This window comes from Cyanistes caeruleus, chromosome 4 (assembly GCF_971803275.1).
Source record: "Cyanistes caeruleus chromosome 4, bCyaCae1.hap1.1, whole genome shotgun sequence".
Classification (NCBI taxonomy): domain Eukaryota; kingdom Metazoa; phylum Chordata; class Aves; order Passeriformes; family Paridae; genus Cyanistes; species Cyanistes caeruleus.
This window is the reverse complement of record NC_141704.1, coordinates 44,362,663-44,378,291: the sequence shown is the minus strand read 5'-3', so window position 1 is coordinate 44,378,291 and position 15,629 is coordinate 44,362,663. Positions and strand designations below refer to the sequence as shown.

The 15,629-nt window shown below is 37.8% G+C and overlaps 1 protein-coding gene across 13 annotated transcripts in view; it reads left to right on the top strand.

The window, feature by feature from the left end:
- Nucleotides 1-15,629, top strand: part of NAV3 (neuron navigator 3) — a 504,955-nt gene that overhangs the window by 314,944 nt on the left and 174,382 nt on the right. For all 13 annotated transcript variants that reach the window (XM_086884225.1, XM_086884227.1, XM_086884224.1 and 10 more), the window contains 2 exons: nt 9,538-9,655; nt 10,383-10,435. In XM_086884225.1, the coding sequence (XP_086740351.1) occupies nt 9,538-9,655; nt 10,383-10,435 (171 nt within the window). The remainder of the gene's footprint in view (nt 1-9,537; nt 9,656-10,382; nt 10,436-15,629) is intronic.

Here is a 15,629-nt window from a genome sequence, read left to right as displayed (position 1 = left end):
CATTAGTGCCATGCAGCACCACAGTCCAAGGAAACAACTGAACCTGATGTGGGATGGGACACAAGGTGGAAGGCAGCTGCATTAGGGACTCATATGAGAGGAGATATGAGGCTTCTTTTACGTGATTATTTCTGTTTCTTACTTACATTAGTAGGACAAAATACAAAAAGGTTCTTGGAAGGAATGGCTGGAGCACAATCGCCTCTGTCCAAAATAAATGCTATAATCTCTAGCCAGCAGAGTTATTTGTTTGTGTTTTCAGTGAGTCCCTTTCTTCCTCATCTGCTTCCTGCTCACAACTTCCCAAATCTTGAATTCTTTTCTCTATAGTGGTGTGGCCACGATGAGAGTATCCTCTTCCTAATCCTTTACAGAAGCCTTTAGTCCCAAGGGGTGATTGTGTGGGAGGTAGAAGATATGGATTTAATTAAATTTACAGGCAGTGGCCCTTTAAAGTGAGTTAGTCAATTCTTATCCTTCATTTTTTGTCTGTCATCCAGGAGACATGGTATCACCAGAATGTGTATTTTAAAAGAAACTATAGGACAGTGAATGAAGAGTTGCAGATGTGGAAAGCAGTCCCCTGAGGAAGAGGGCCTTATGTACAGGCAGGCATGAGGACCCAGAGAACAAACATCAAACACTAAAGCACCATTTTTCTCATAAAAGAAAGGAGTTGCATTGTCTTCGGAGGTAAATTATGGGTGAAAAGCTTTGAGTCACGGATCATGTATCTTTGGGGCTATTTTGGGTGGTGCTGTGGTCCTATAGAAGGATGTAGGAGAATAAAAATCTGGAAGAATGTATACATGGGAGATGGCAGATTGAATAGTGAATGAAAACCCCAACATCCTAAGGTCATCCCTCTGTGACACTGCCTCTTCTCATGTGATGTGTAGCCAAAGCATTCACTAGAGGCACTTAGACACCTTTTATGATAGAAAGGAGGGTGTTAAGGCCATTTTTAGTAGGAATCCAGAATCTTTTTCTTTCCTTTGTAGGATCCTTCATAGCTGGTTGTGTTACAGAAGATGTACATGAGACACATCTTTCATTAAGAAATGCAAAAGATTAGAACATTGATTCCCATTTGAGATGAGAAGTCTTCCATTGTCATAACTGTGATAAGATTACTTCATTGTTTAAGAATATTGACAGATAGAATTTACTTCATACATAAAGTTAATTGCACTGAATGATTGTAAATTTAAGTATTATTATAATTAGAATGGGTAGGTATTTATTGTGGGCAGTGCTTTCAATGCTGATCAAAGGAAAAAAAAAGGAAGTGTCCTGGAGTAGCATCCCAATTGTACCAAGCTGCATTTTTTTAGTCTTTGAAGTCCTCAAATCACTGCATTTCTTGAGCTGAAGAGGTATAAGTATAGGCTGTAATGTGTAAGCATAATTTCCTAAGCTTCAGATAGGTAGCAAAAGGCAAAGCAGTTGCACACAAGACCATTACAAGTCTTACATTCACCACCAAGGCCTCCTTTAACAGAGATAAATGACAGCCTCAGATCACAACTCTTGAAATCATTAGCTTACTCAACCTTATTGTGTTACCTATAGCACCTCAGTGGTGTTCTGAATATGTACAAGACCATTTGTTGATATTGAAATCATAGAGTTGATTAAAAACAACTTTTAAACATCAAAGCACAGAAAATATTACCCAGGAGTTAAAATAGCTTGTTATAAAATATGTAGCTCATAAAGCAGTGTATTTTGTTTAGATTGATTTGTAAAACTGTTTTTCCACATGAGAAGAAACTAGAAAATTTGAATTAGCTCTTCAAGCCTCAAAAAGTGCTAAAGACTCTAAAGTTAGTTATGGCCTTATTTGCTACTGTTTTCTCACAAGAGAACAGATGTGTGTCTTAATATTTTTGTATTTTTATATATTAGAAATTTGCCTTTCCACACTTAAAAAGAAGTGCTGGCAAAGAGGGTTATTTTGATCACTGGGCCAAGTTCTTTAATGCCAAATTGCAGTGTGGAAAGAATCTCCCTGTCCAAGTTATAAATCTTTAAAATGAGCTTTGATGGAAAATCTGGAGTAGCTTCACAGTGGAATCTTCTCAGCTCCATGTGAGGAGCCCCATTGCTGATTTGTAGAGGCAGGTGTTCATCCAGAAATGGTGTTTGTTAGGAAGAGTGGCTTTTTGCTTGTGAAGAAAGAAAGAACCAACAAAGCAATAGTGTTTTTGTTCTCAAAATTATTTCATGCCTTCTACTCAGATTGTAGAAGTCTTTTCCATTCATCTGTGGTGTTATACTGGTGAGCCATAAAGGAAACCTGTTCCAATTCAGTTAGTTTTTCTCTTTACAGGAAACTTAACTCTGCCTACTGTGGGTTTCTTTAATAAAGTAAATGCAAGTCATGAAACTTACCTTGGCAGTGACAAGGCATATATGAGACCTCAGATTGACTCAAATGGAGTCTCTGTTAACCTGGATGCCAAAAAAAAAACCTAGAAGCATAGCTTTCTTGAAGCACATATTTTTTCTTTTTTTTTCTTTTTTTTTTTATGAAGGGGATTTTTGAGAGGGCCCAAGTGATAGAACACTGCTTTTAGAACCACACTGCTTATCTGAACTAAAATGTTGACACCTTAGTGGTGTCTCTAGGTGTAACACCTATGCCCACTGGGTAATCCTGTCTTCCTTACTGTAATAAAATTATCTGAGATATTAGTTTAAATCAATGTTTTATGAACAAGCTGCATTGAATAATAGACCCAGTATTTTATTGTACTTTCACCGAAAGGATGCTGAAATGCACTTTAAAGACTACATATATATATACACACACATATGTATGTATCTATCTATATGCATATCTATATCTAAGAAATAGTTCCAAAGTTTTATGAAGAAATATATGGCGTATTTATAATAGACAGTCTCAAGGTCGACTGCTTTGGAGGACTGCTTTGTGTGGGTGGCGCTTAATAATACGTGATAGGCACTTAATATCTCCTGATAATTCAGGAAGCTTGAGGCCAGTGTTAATAAGTGTGGTGCTGTTGCTCCCTTGACGAGTACCACATCCTCACAGCTCAAGCCTGTAGAGAGAAGCAGCTGCCTGTTCAGGGTTCCTGCAGCTGCAGGATGAAGATCTGGCTCCTTCCAGTGGCATTTTATTGCTATTGCACAAGACTGAAGTCAGTAAATAAAACAAAATTATTAAACTGTAAAGCATATCAGTAGGATTCTTTTCAAAGTATGAACAAGTGAATTTATTCTATAAAGTACTGGATTTTTATCTGGGTCAATATACAAATTACTCAGTGAATCTTACACCAAATACACACATACACACACACACACACACACACACATACACACACACAAATATACATTCAAAGAAGCTTATACTGTTACCTCCCATCTGGCACAGAAGCATCAAAATATTGCTCCTGTGCCATTGGTGAGTATTGGCCTCAAACATACGTGTTAAATTAATTCTGAGTTGGGGTTTGGTAAGAAATGAGTAGAAAGGGAGCACAGTAAGCCAGTACTAATGTTACTTCAGTGATTTGATCACAAGCTGCAAGTGGAACTTGGAAATATAAAACAGCCCCCTTAAAGTTGGGTAAGTTATCTAAGGCTTGCCAGTGATTGTTGAAGAGTATTGTTTCTACTAATTTTCTTAGCTGGGATTAGTGGAGTTTGGTTTAATTGTGTTTTTATCTGTAAACTGCTGAGTAGTGTTGATGGATACATGCTGCTATTTACAAAATAGAATTATACTACAGGGATTCTGACATTTTGGTTAATTGGCATGTATCCCTCTAAGTGGTTTCTATTCCTTAACTCATAATTGTTCTCATTTGCTCAGTGGGTTTCAGAAACAGGGTTTGTGGAATGCCATTTAATACTCATTTCATTTTGTCAAATAAATTTCATTGGCTTCCATCTTGCCTATAAATTAAGTCATTCTAGTTTCATTTTCCGGCTATATATTTTCAATTGCGTAAATATTTTTTTTTCTCATGTAATTTGCTTAATGTTACAAAAAGTGCCACCCCCAGACCCTAGACTTACTCCATAGCAAATGAATTGCAGAATATTTTCTATAGCCAAATAAATCAAGACATAAATTGAATGGTTGAACTGTCCCCTATGGCAGTCTAAATTTGAACCATTGTTTTCAAAGTTAGTCTTTTTACTTGCAAAGTGGAGGACTGAAACTAATAAATTGTTCTTCTGCATCCAAGAGGTGTAACCTTAAATAAGAAAAGGTCAGATGCTGCCTTCCAGTTGACTTTCCTTAATGTGTAGGCAGTGGGAAGGAGAAAGGCATCTCTGCAATCTGATTTCCTCACCCTAATCTAACACAAATCAATGTGTTGCCCAGGTTCTCTTTATAAATACAGACTGCTTCAGGGACACCCCAACACGTGCTTTGCTACTCACAATTTATTAGCTAAGTCAAAATAAAGTTGTGGTCATGCCCTCTCCTCTGGCAAATCCTCTTCACAGGGACTCTGGGATTGCTATGCAGGCTCTTTTGGGTATTCAGCATCCAGGGTAGGCCACACACTGAAAACCTCCCAGGAAATAGATATACAGCATTTACAGCCCGTTTTGTAATATGCTGGAGAACAACAGAAGCAACTCATCAATCTCTTCTTTTTCAAGGGCAATTTGAAAAAGTGTCCATGGGTGAAAAAATTTAAGTGCTATCAACTATCAGTTGTTTCCAATGGCAACATTTTAAGTAGAGTGAAAACATTACACTAGAAGTCACATAACCCTTTTATTAAGTTAACCGTGCCATATTTCCATTTTGGCTGACTGTTAAAATTCTAGTCTTGGGACTATTTAATAGTTTCATTTTCCTTTACTCTATTTTTCATAAAGAAAAAAAAAATAAATTAAGAATATTTTGATATAATCCAAACATGGAATGAAAGACGGACTCTTTGCCTGCTGGGAAGTTGCATTGTGTACCTCTGTGAAATATTGCAACTAGTGCTAGCAACTCTTTTTTTTTTTTTTTAATAGATTTTTTTTTCCATTTGTCCAACTGTTGTTTGCCACAAAAGAAACACTAAAGAAAAATGTGTGAGAAGCTTGCTCTTGCCTACAGAGTCCTTTTGGGAAATGGATTTCTTAAAAAGCCTCCCCACCCTAAAGGTGCTTATGATAGTGAGCATTGGAGAACAGCATTTCACGTCTGCCACGCTAATGAGTGAGGATACATTTGTCTCCTGCAGAATATTTTAAAGAACAAGTGATGAGAACTGGATTCTGTCTGTTCATTCCACATATCTTTTTCATTTAGTGAAAAAAATATTTAAATATTTTTGAAAATTAACCTATGCCCCTAAATGGCATTGAAGTCTGTCAGGGTCTCAGTGTACCTCAATGGGCAGCAACTGCTGTTCTCCCTGAGCAGCAACACTGGCACATAAGGGAGTGACAGAGGCATATGGAAAGACATCTTCTCAATAGCAACAGGAGACCATTTTAAGAGCTGAGATTCTATATTCTGTAACAAACAAACAAACAAACAAAAATTTTAAAAAAATTAGGAAGGATCCAAATTCTTGGAATATTCATTTTCCCACCAAGTATTTTTCTAAAAGTATCTGATATAAAAGCTCACAGAAGGAATTATTTTCAACTCAGAATATCTGGGATGTAGTCCTAGCTGTTTGCCCTTGAGTGAGCCACATCAAAAAACAGCCTCTATGCCTCAGTTTCCTCACATCTACAGAAATAATAAATAGAAGGAGTGATCTCATTTATGCCTGGAAAGCATGTTGAGCTGATCTAGTGAGACACTGATGAAGTGTCATGCATTATTATTGCATTAGGCTGACTGCATTTCTGAAACCCATCTGACATTTCCCACTTGGCATTAATAGTGGGCAGTAACATTTCTGCATCAGTTTTAAAGAAGATGCTTTATATCACTGCCTGATGTACCTTACATGGCTTATGATTAAACATTTTCTGAAAAGATAGTAACCTGTGAGATCCTCTCTCTCTCTCACTTCATTAAGCTACCACATTACAAAGTGTTTTGCTTCACATCCATGATTATGGATCCTGCCAAGCAGCTCCTTGTAGCTAGGTGTGAAGTATTGAGGTGAAGTTCATAACTATATTTAGGGGGTTTGTTTCCTCTGCTCTGTTGAAGGGGAGCATGACAAGCAGTTGAGGAAGCTTGGGGAGGAAATGAGTAAGGCAGCAGCCCGGCCCAGTGTGTGGCTGTGGCTCAGGGTTACTGGAGCAGTGGAGAGGGGAGGAAGTGTTGCAACAGCACTCCTGTCTGGGTTTCTCTCTGAAACAGCCTCATTACAGAAAAATCTGAGATAAGAGGATTTTGAGGAAACATTGCTGCATAATTAATGCACGATGTCATTATCTATTGCTAGCTCTCAGAAGAGGGAGAGCATGCACAGCTCCTCCTTAGAGCTGCTCTGCACCCAGTGGAAGGGGAGCACTCATAAACAGCAGGCTTTCATGAAGTTACTGATTTTTGGTCTTCTGAGTGATAACTCAGTATTGTGAATGATGAAGCACACTGGAGCTTTATATTTTCCCAAGGATTTAAAGATAAAACTTACGAGGTGCATTGATGCTTGAAAACTGTGGAGGGGACAGTCTCTATTCCTCATTACATTTACATGACAGAATTTAATGTAAAAAGATTATAGTGGCACGTGTACATTCTTCTAATTTCACGCATCTATCTACATGCCTTTCATTTTTTACAAGACTCCTGACCAATTGGGTCCCAGAAGAATGAGATGAATGAGAAAGGCATCCTATGGGGAACTGGGGGGAAACAGAAGCAAGTGGTATTTCCTACAGAAAGAGAGGAGATAAAACGTGACATTCCACTGCTAACTGGGTGTTGGTTTGCTCCATCAATAAATCTTTGTCTTCTTGACTTTTTATTAATACATCTGAAATGAAAAAACTCCTCTTTTAAAACTGGCTTCTCCCAGTACTTTTTCTGTACCATTGCATGTCTATCAAATGCTGACCATCAGAATTTTGGTATGATGTGCATAGTCAGCCTTTGCTTAAAAAATACTGTTTGCATTCTTTATGCTTATCACTTTTAAATTAATGAAAAAACAAAATTATGAAAGGGATGGATGGATCAGTGAAGTCCATTCTTTGAATACTAGACACTTGCAAAGCAGCTGCTGTACTGAAATTTCCTTGTCTGCTTAGTGGGAGGATAGTTCAAATTGTAGTCAGAATTAGGACTGATACACCCAATTATGTGAGGGTGTGACAAATGAAAAAGGAAATGCCTGGTATTTTCATTTGTAATATGAAACTGACCTAAAATAATACTAGTGGTATTAAATTTTGTATGTTCCAGTGTATCAGTTTCATTGGAATACAGAATATAGTTCTGCTTATATTAATAGAGAGTATTTTTGAAACATTACTTTAGAAGTATGACTGAAGTTGAAATACTAGTCGTAGGGAATATATGATGCTATGGGTGTGGTATGTGTTTTTTATCATCATGGTTTCATATTGTTTTAAATATGTGTTCATACAATCTTTATAGAGACCCCACATTCCCTCCATATGATTATACAGTTGAAGAAACACTTTCTTAGCTACAGTTTGGTTTAAAAAAACCCCACATTTTAATGGAGCCTTTTGTGTTACTCAGCTCTAATAGGGAAAAAAATATCCATCAGTGAAAACACTGATTTCAGTCAGTGAAAATACAGGAGATTCAAGTGGATTTCTGGGTGTAGCAGGGAGATTAAGGGCCTCATTTAGCAGCAGCAATCCCATTGACTGGGGGAGTGCTGAATCCACTTCCACAGTTTAATTCCACAGAGTTACTTAAAGTTCTAAAGCTGTCAAGAAAGTTATGACAAATCAACTGGTGAGCCACTTGCAAGAATATGGGAAGAAATAGAGTACACCAAATAAGTTCGATTTTATTCTATTTTAATAAAGAGTGGGAAAATCTGTGGCAAAGCTACTCACCTAGCAAAGGAGTCCTTAGCAGGTGAGCATGGACTAAGTGGTGATACTTTTGTGGGGTGGAAAGCAGATGATGGGTCTCTGGGTTAGGCTCTGGACTGGGAAATGCATCTGTTTTCCCACTCTGGCTCTGCCACAGATTTTCTTGATGAAATAAGCAAGTAGTTAATGGTTTTGGCCTCTTGTTTTTCTTTTCACAAAATGGGATTCTGACCCCTTCCTCTCCCAAGGGTCTATGAGGTTAAATAAAAGAATGTTTATAAAGTAAGCTTTTTTTTTTATTAAAAAGGCGCAGTTTCAACATTTTCAAACAATATTCTCAGCAGAGAAGGACTCTCAGTTATTATATTTACTCACACGGTGGTGCTGTCATACATATGTGCTTTCTCTTAGTGGAATCATCCCACGGCAGTGGGAGGTTTGGGAGGTTCTGTACAAGTCCTGTTTTCTGGAGTGAGGAAAGAGGTCACAGACACCCTGCAAAAGGGAGCCAGGGCTGGCTGCCAAAGTCCACAGATACCCTCCTGTTGTGTGATAACCCCTGCCAACCTCCACTTCTGTGAGCTCTCTGCGTGCTGGGACACCCCAGTAAGGTGTGAGGAGCTCTTGGGGTGCACTCCTCCTTCATTGTAGAGGAGAAGGTGTCCCTCCTTTCCCACCCAAAGTAAACTTGGTTCTGCTCGTGTGTGTGCTGTAGGTGTTACCAAATGCTCTGTGTACACACCTTATGAAATGGCTTCAACCTCTCTCTTCATGCCCCTCTCCTCCCTTATTTTGGAGGATGAAATTCAGCTGGTCCTTCTCAGCCTTTTGTTGACAACAGCCATTTCAGTGCTGCCTGTTGCTATGTTTTTGGTGCTGCTCAGTCTCACTGTTTCTCCCTCCTCTTCAGGCAAAGAAAGGGCACAGCATATTTCCAGAATTTATGTACTCTAATTCCAGTGATAAGACTACTGTGCATCAGGTGCTCTCAGTCTCCTCTGTGCAGGTTAGAGCACTTTGAACTGTAGGCAGGGGGACAAACCAGCTGTCCCTGGGCAGTGGGACATAGTGGTTACTGCATAAAGTGTTACAGGGGCATCACCAGGCACAGGAACACCAGTGACACCCTGATTAATCTTTACTCAAACACAGGCACGTGTCCCCTCTATCACTTTCTCTTAGGCAGCCCCAGAGTATGAGCCTTGCTGGCGGGGCATGCGTGGAGGTAGAAATGTGGTGGGAGGTGGAATTTTGGTAGATGTGATTGATTTACGACAGGAGTTTCCTTTACAGTCATAAGGGGAATTTTGCTTGGTCACAGCAAGTTTGAACCCTCATGAAACAGCCTGAATCATTCGAAGCTAAAATAAAACAGAGGGGGAGGGGCATGACCGTTAGGGGGAAAAAAAAAAGTCAAAAAACACATTAAAATTGTTTCCCTTGGTGCTGACTTCTTACATGGAAATGTGTTCCAGAATAGTTCTGCTATGTAAGCCAACATTTGTTTTAAGATTTTTCATTGTCTTTTTTCCTCTCTTCCCCTTCTTCCCCTTGCCCTCCCGCTCTGCTCTGCAGATTTACACCGACTGGGCTAACCACTACCTAGCAAAATCTGGCCACAAGCGGTTGATCAAGGATTTGCAACAGGACATTGCAGATGGAGTTCTGCTAGCAGAAATCATCCAGATCATTGGTAAGACCAGGGCTGAGGGAAGCACTACGAGCTGACTCCTTGCATGGGGAAATGTATAATTCAGGCTGAATGTATTTAACAATAAGATGAACCCTGAATAATACAATTTGACTGGGTCCATATGTCTCTGATATTTGTGTGGTTCATCCTTGTCTTAATTAAAAAATATGTTTATGTGAGCATGTTTGGAAGTTGCTGTTTAACCATACTTTAAATGGCCAGAACTGTATCTTACACACTTTGAATTGTCAGAAATGAATGCTCCATTAAACCATATGTCTCCCATGTGTGCATTTTGTTAGTTGGAGTGGCTCATACTTTCTGGGATGCCTTGAAACTGTATCCTGACCCTGCAAAGACAATTGTGGAAGATTTCATGTCAGCAGTTATTTTGCAGGGGCTGAAGAATTAGCAGCGACCTCCTTCGCACTTCCCCCTTTGCATGATTTGGCATATGGAAGCAACTGCTGCTAACAAGAGTGTTGTTACTGTACGACTGAGCTTTACTTAGGAAGGAGCTCTCTGTCAACAAAACCCTCTGCATTTTATTGCTGTGCCTTTCTGCTTTTCTTCAGGTTTTTTTTTTTTCTCCTGTTTTGATTTTTAGGTTTTTGGGTTTGAGTTTTCTTCTTCTTCTTTTTTTTTTTTTTTTTTTTGACAAGGGGTTGGAAAGGAAAGTTTTATCTCATTGTTTACTTTTGCTTTTCCCCTCACTGTTTTTGTTTAGCAAATGAAAAGGTTGAAGATATCAATGGCTGTCCACGGAGCCAGTCTCAAATGGTAAGAATAAAATATATTTTTAGTTTGTGTTGGCACCACTCCACCTTCCTAAAATGCTTTTTATAAGGATTTTTATAAAATATTAATATTCTGTCACATTTTTACCATAAAGTCCTAATTCTCATACAGGTTCCTGATACTTATTTTCCACACATGCTTAATGTTTTTAGTTTTGTTTCTATGCTAACTTTGGATTTTGAGATAACCTGACAACAAAACTTCATCACTTCTAATTAATCCAGAATTGCCTTATCAGACCTGTTCTTCAGAGGATCCAAATAATTTCATTTAGTTTCATTTTAAGGGCAGTAAATCCAAGAATAAATTATTAAGTGGAGTCTTTGTGTCTGGAAAACTGGTTTGATGAACAACACTTGCCAAATTGTTTTTAAATATAAATAGCCTTTTGGACTGTCCACTGTGAAGTCCAGTTAGATGAACTGACTCCAAGACTTTCAGAAATAGCCTTTTAGTCATATAGCTCTCTGAGCTATAGCTGGCAGCTGTCTAAAGACTTTTTAATACTCTCAGACAAGAAGCATTTAGTGACTGTGATTCATATGGAGTCTTATTAATCTTTTACTGTGTTTATGGCTAGTCAACTACATTTAATAAGATGAAACCTCCTTAGAATACTGTGAAAGTGACAGACACAAAATCTGAGCCTCAGTAAAATCACCATGTATTTATTGAATCATTTGCAATCCAAGTCATGTTCTCCCATGCTGAGGTCTTTGCCTTACTGCTCACATTCAAATAATATATAAATAAGGTGCATAATTGTGTAGCTGGCAAGGATTTTGGAGTATAGTGATTTAGTTGAACTTGCATAATAGCAAACTGCTGAAACTAGGTTTAAAAATGGAAATGAAATAGAAAAAAAAGTGCATTTGTTCAGTGCATTTTTTAAAGGTGGAATGTGTTTGCAGCATTTTTCTGCAAAGCATCAAAAGTTAAGGGGAAAATTTTTGAATACTAGTGAAGTGAATCATGGGGTCTTTTGGTTCTTATTGTTCAAAAAATGGGCAGGTTTAGAATAAGATTTTTTCTCTGACTTTCAGACTCTTTGAAACAGTCCATAGAAAGAATATACACAATTTCCTTAATAATGGTTATTATTTTAATTACTCATATTACAGCAGCACCTAGCGGCCCTGGATGAGAACTTTGGAAACTCCAGCATGGAGCTCTAATATTACACACACAGATCAAGAGATAATCTCTACTTTAATCACGTTAAAACTTGCCATTCCAGACAGGCAAGACAAGCAAAGAAACACAAAAGCACAGGGAAATGTTGTGATTTTCCAAGGTTTTATAAAAGTGGTTACTGGCCATCTAGGACTGCTTAGGAACCCATCACTCTGCTGTCTATCGAGCTTCATTTCCATGAGAGAAAGATGAGCTGCAGAGAAAACTATTCACTCCAGCAATGTTAGCCTCTCGAAAACAACACTGGTGTACATTCCCTGTTGTACTTTTCTGTGGCAAAGGGATTCTGGATTTCATCTCTAGCTCCATGTAGATATGGAGGAAACATGGTCAGTGCATGTCCATGCTGCAGCGGGCCTTGTGGCTCTCCTTGTGTCCATCTTTCTTCTTCCATCTCTCAGCTCAGCCAGGACAAAGAATATGTCCCAGGTGCTCTGGGTGTCAAACCAGGTGCTTTGAAAACTGCTGTGCATAGTCATACATCAGTGTTTGCATAGTGACTGAAGTGTGGCATTTAGCCACTTTAACTTCATGGCAATATATTTATTTATCCATCCTTTGACACAATCTCTTTACTGAATTGTTTCATCTCTACAGACTGATCAAACTATTTTCCTGCCTTTTCACATACCAGTTCCATACTGCAGATTTCTAAACTGAGTTAGGAAATTTAAAATGTTCTGAAGTTAAAGACATTCAAACTTGTCAGTTTTTGTCTCAGAGACCCCAGGTTTTGAACCTGCTCTCCATTTGTTTCCTGTGGGCTCTGCACTGGTCTAACTAGCCAAAGGCACAATTTTACTATATTTTCAGGTAAGTTTCCTTGGTACCACTCAATTTTGCTTAGCCCACTCAGTTAATGGTAGGGCAATTCTCTTCTTATAGCAGTGGACTCTTAAGGTATTTGTGCTATACAGGTAAAAAACCCAAAGACAGTAATCAAAGCTAGTTTGCATGCTGTATGTTTGAGATACACCAGTATATAGCAATATATCCTGTCAGAACTAGCTAGAACATCAGCCATCAAACCAGGAACAGTCATAATAGTCTTTAATTTAAAAATTTTTAGCTAATAAACCTCAAGAATCCCACTACCCTCTCCTTGCACATATGTTTTCCTAATCCTTGATCTCACAACTTGCAATTAAGGGGAAATGTTTTCTCTATTCATCTGCCATTTGATACCCTTTCCAGGAGGTCTATATAACTATATATATATATAGTTAGCTTTAAAAAGTTAGGGAGCACTGGCATGGATTGTCTGCTGTTGGAAATTTTGATACTCTCTGTGGATGATATTGATGCCAGCTCATAATTAATCACTACCAATATTCCCAAATCCTGTTCCACTTATAATCTGGTTTTCCTCTTGCCAATGGTATCATCTTTCAAGTGATTTTTGAGGCATCTCAATTCAGCTGTTACCTTAAATTGTAAACATATTTTAATGTTTATTTCAAATGTATATAAAATGCTTGGGGTTTAGTTTTCTTTTAGTTAGTTTTATTGCAATGTCTTGCACCCTATGCTCATTTTGGCACTGATATATAAATATACAGACAAGTTGAATTGGCTCCATAGGTCCAAGTTCATAAAAACTAAAAACCTGTGAAGCCTAGCAGCACCCAGGTTTTGCATAATTAGCATTACCAGGATTCATTATGCTCACTTATTTGATATTGCACACTGAACCTGAGAATCTGAGAGGTCCTGGGGGATAAATTATTTCATAATAAAATCTCAGAAGCTTTAAATAAATGAAATTTGTAGGAGAATTAGGGAGGTTCACTTGTTTGCTGGGTCAGTCTACTGCAGTGAAAACATTTTAGTATTTCTTATTAATTTTTTTCATAAATATAATAAGGATTTTAGCCTCTGTGTATTACAGCATATGTTGTCTGTTCAGAGTGTCATGTAGAGTCTGCCTATTTCTTCCTTACAGCTATGCTTTCAAGGAGAAAAAATAGAACCTCTAGTTTTTTCTCATCTCTTTGAATCCCTTCAATGGAAAATAATGCCACATAAATTTCTATCTTTTCCTTACACAAATTATTCCATATATCTATCAATTAAGGACATTTCATACCTTTATTTAGAAAATAATGGAAGGATACATTATTCAAGAGTTTACCTTTTGATAAAATCTAAAGCTAATTCCTTTCTGCTTCTTTATAACCCATCTGTTTCTTTCATTTCTGTTTTAAGTACCCCCATCATTAGAAAAAGTGAGATAGCCTTCTGGGTAGAAGATATGTCATAAATCTTTTATGTAATCGTTCAAAGACAAAGAATTCAGGGTTGTTTGGGATTTTTTTCTCCTGAAAAAATGATAAATATAAAGGAAAATCTCCAATGTTTCAGCTTTTTATAAAACAAACACACAGTAAGCACACAAAACATACCAATTCAATCCATCCTGGTGTAGATGGAGAAAATGCAAGAGTCAAAAGGTGTTGGACTGAAAATCCTTTAATGGTGACATTTGCAGTTTTGTTCGTAGTGACTTACAAAACTCACACAGTTCACAGTGCTGTCAGCAGCACAAATTGTAAAATAAATTCAAAGTTGGCAAAAATTTTTAGTTTATTACACTGCAAGTTGATTTATCCTTCAGAGATTAATGTGCCTTAGTAGGTGTTTTTATTTAGAATTATCTCTTGCTGCTTCCCACAAGAACTGTCTCTGCCAGTACCCATCTAGGTACAAAAACATCCTTAATTTTTTCTGGTAGCAGGGGTTTTCTCATAGTTATGATAGTGCTGGAGAGACCTTCCTTTTTAAAGAGTCTCTTAGTGTTGCATGCACTTCATGAAGACTATTTCTTATTTTGTCAGTCTGATCTTTGCCACAATTTTCTACATGTTTATAAAACCAAAGGTATTCATCAAAGGTATTTTTTGTGATTTAGAATACAGATATGTTGCAGACCCACAGAGAAAGCTGAGTTCACTGAAAATACAGGTCTTATTTTTCCTGGAAATCAGGGAGTGGAGAATAAGCTGTAGAGCATTGCCAAATTGGTAGGAATCTTTATTAAAAAAACTTTATTTATCAGAGTTAGCACCCATTTTGGGTGAGCAGCATTGTATCTCATATGTGGGAATTGGTGCGACTGTGTTTTGAACTAATAAGATAATTTCTACAACATAGTACTTGATTTCATTAATAATGCCTTTAAAAAGGCATAAAATAATAAAAATAATAATAATAATAAAATGTTTTGTATAGAAGGCAGAAGAATGCCAAAAATATTGCTTTACTGTAGGAGACTGAAGAAAAGTTGTGTACATTAACAAGAGGAAGGTGGAGTAGGTGGATCAGTCTCTACTTTAACCAGGGAGCTTTTTCTATGAGAGAGAAAGTTAAACAAGTGTGTGAAAGACAAAGTTACCGTGTATGTACTGCTAGACATTACTTTGTAATTTATTGAGCTAGAAGTGCTCTGTAGAGTTCCTGTAGTCCCACAGAAGCCCATGATGGCTCCATCTCTGCTTGTATGCTTGGGTTTTTCTCTGGAGGAGGACAAGGTTGCAAGAGGATGGGGTGCATGCACATCTCTTCCTAACATAGAGTCAGCCTGTGGATGGGAAAAATGAGTGGAAAGAACAACCGCTAAAGTTGTTAAAGTGCCCTGTGTCCTTCAGACTTTCTCTGACATGGACATGCTGGGCAGACACTGTGGAGTAGCACATCCATACATGTCCAGCAATGGATATGTATCCAATATCTAAGGATGAGAAAATAAGCACGATATTTTGTGTCTAAAACTTGTTTGTGAAAAACAGGATAATTGTATATAAAGTCAGCATTGAAGGTTCTGCTAAGGTTCATGAATTCCATGTGAAAATATGTGTGGTATGGTTGTGTGTAGGTCTTTGAGGAAAGGGAAGTCTGAAAATGTCATCCCTATGTTCACTGTCAAGTGCATCCAGTTTTGAACTGTGTAAGAATCTCCTGTCTTTGCTAGTTGTTGGTGAGATTG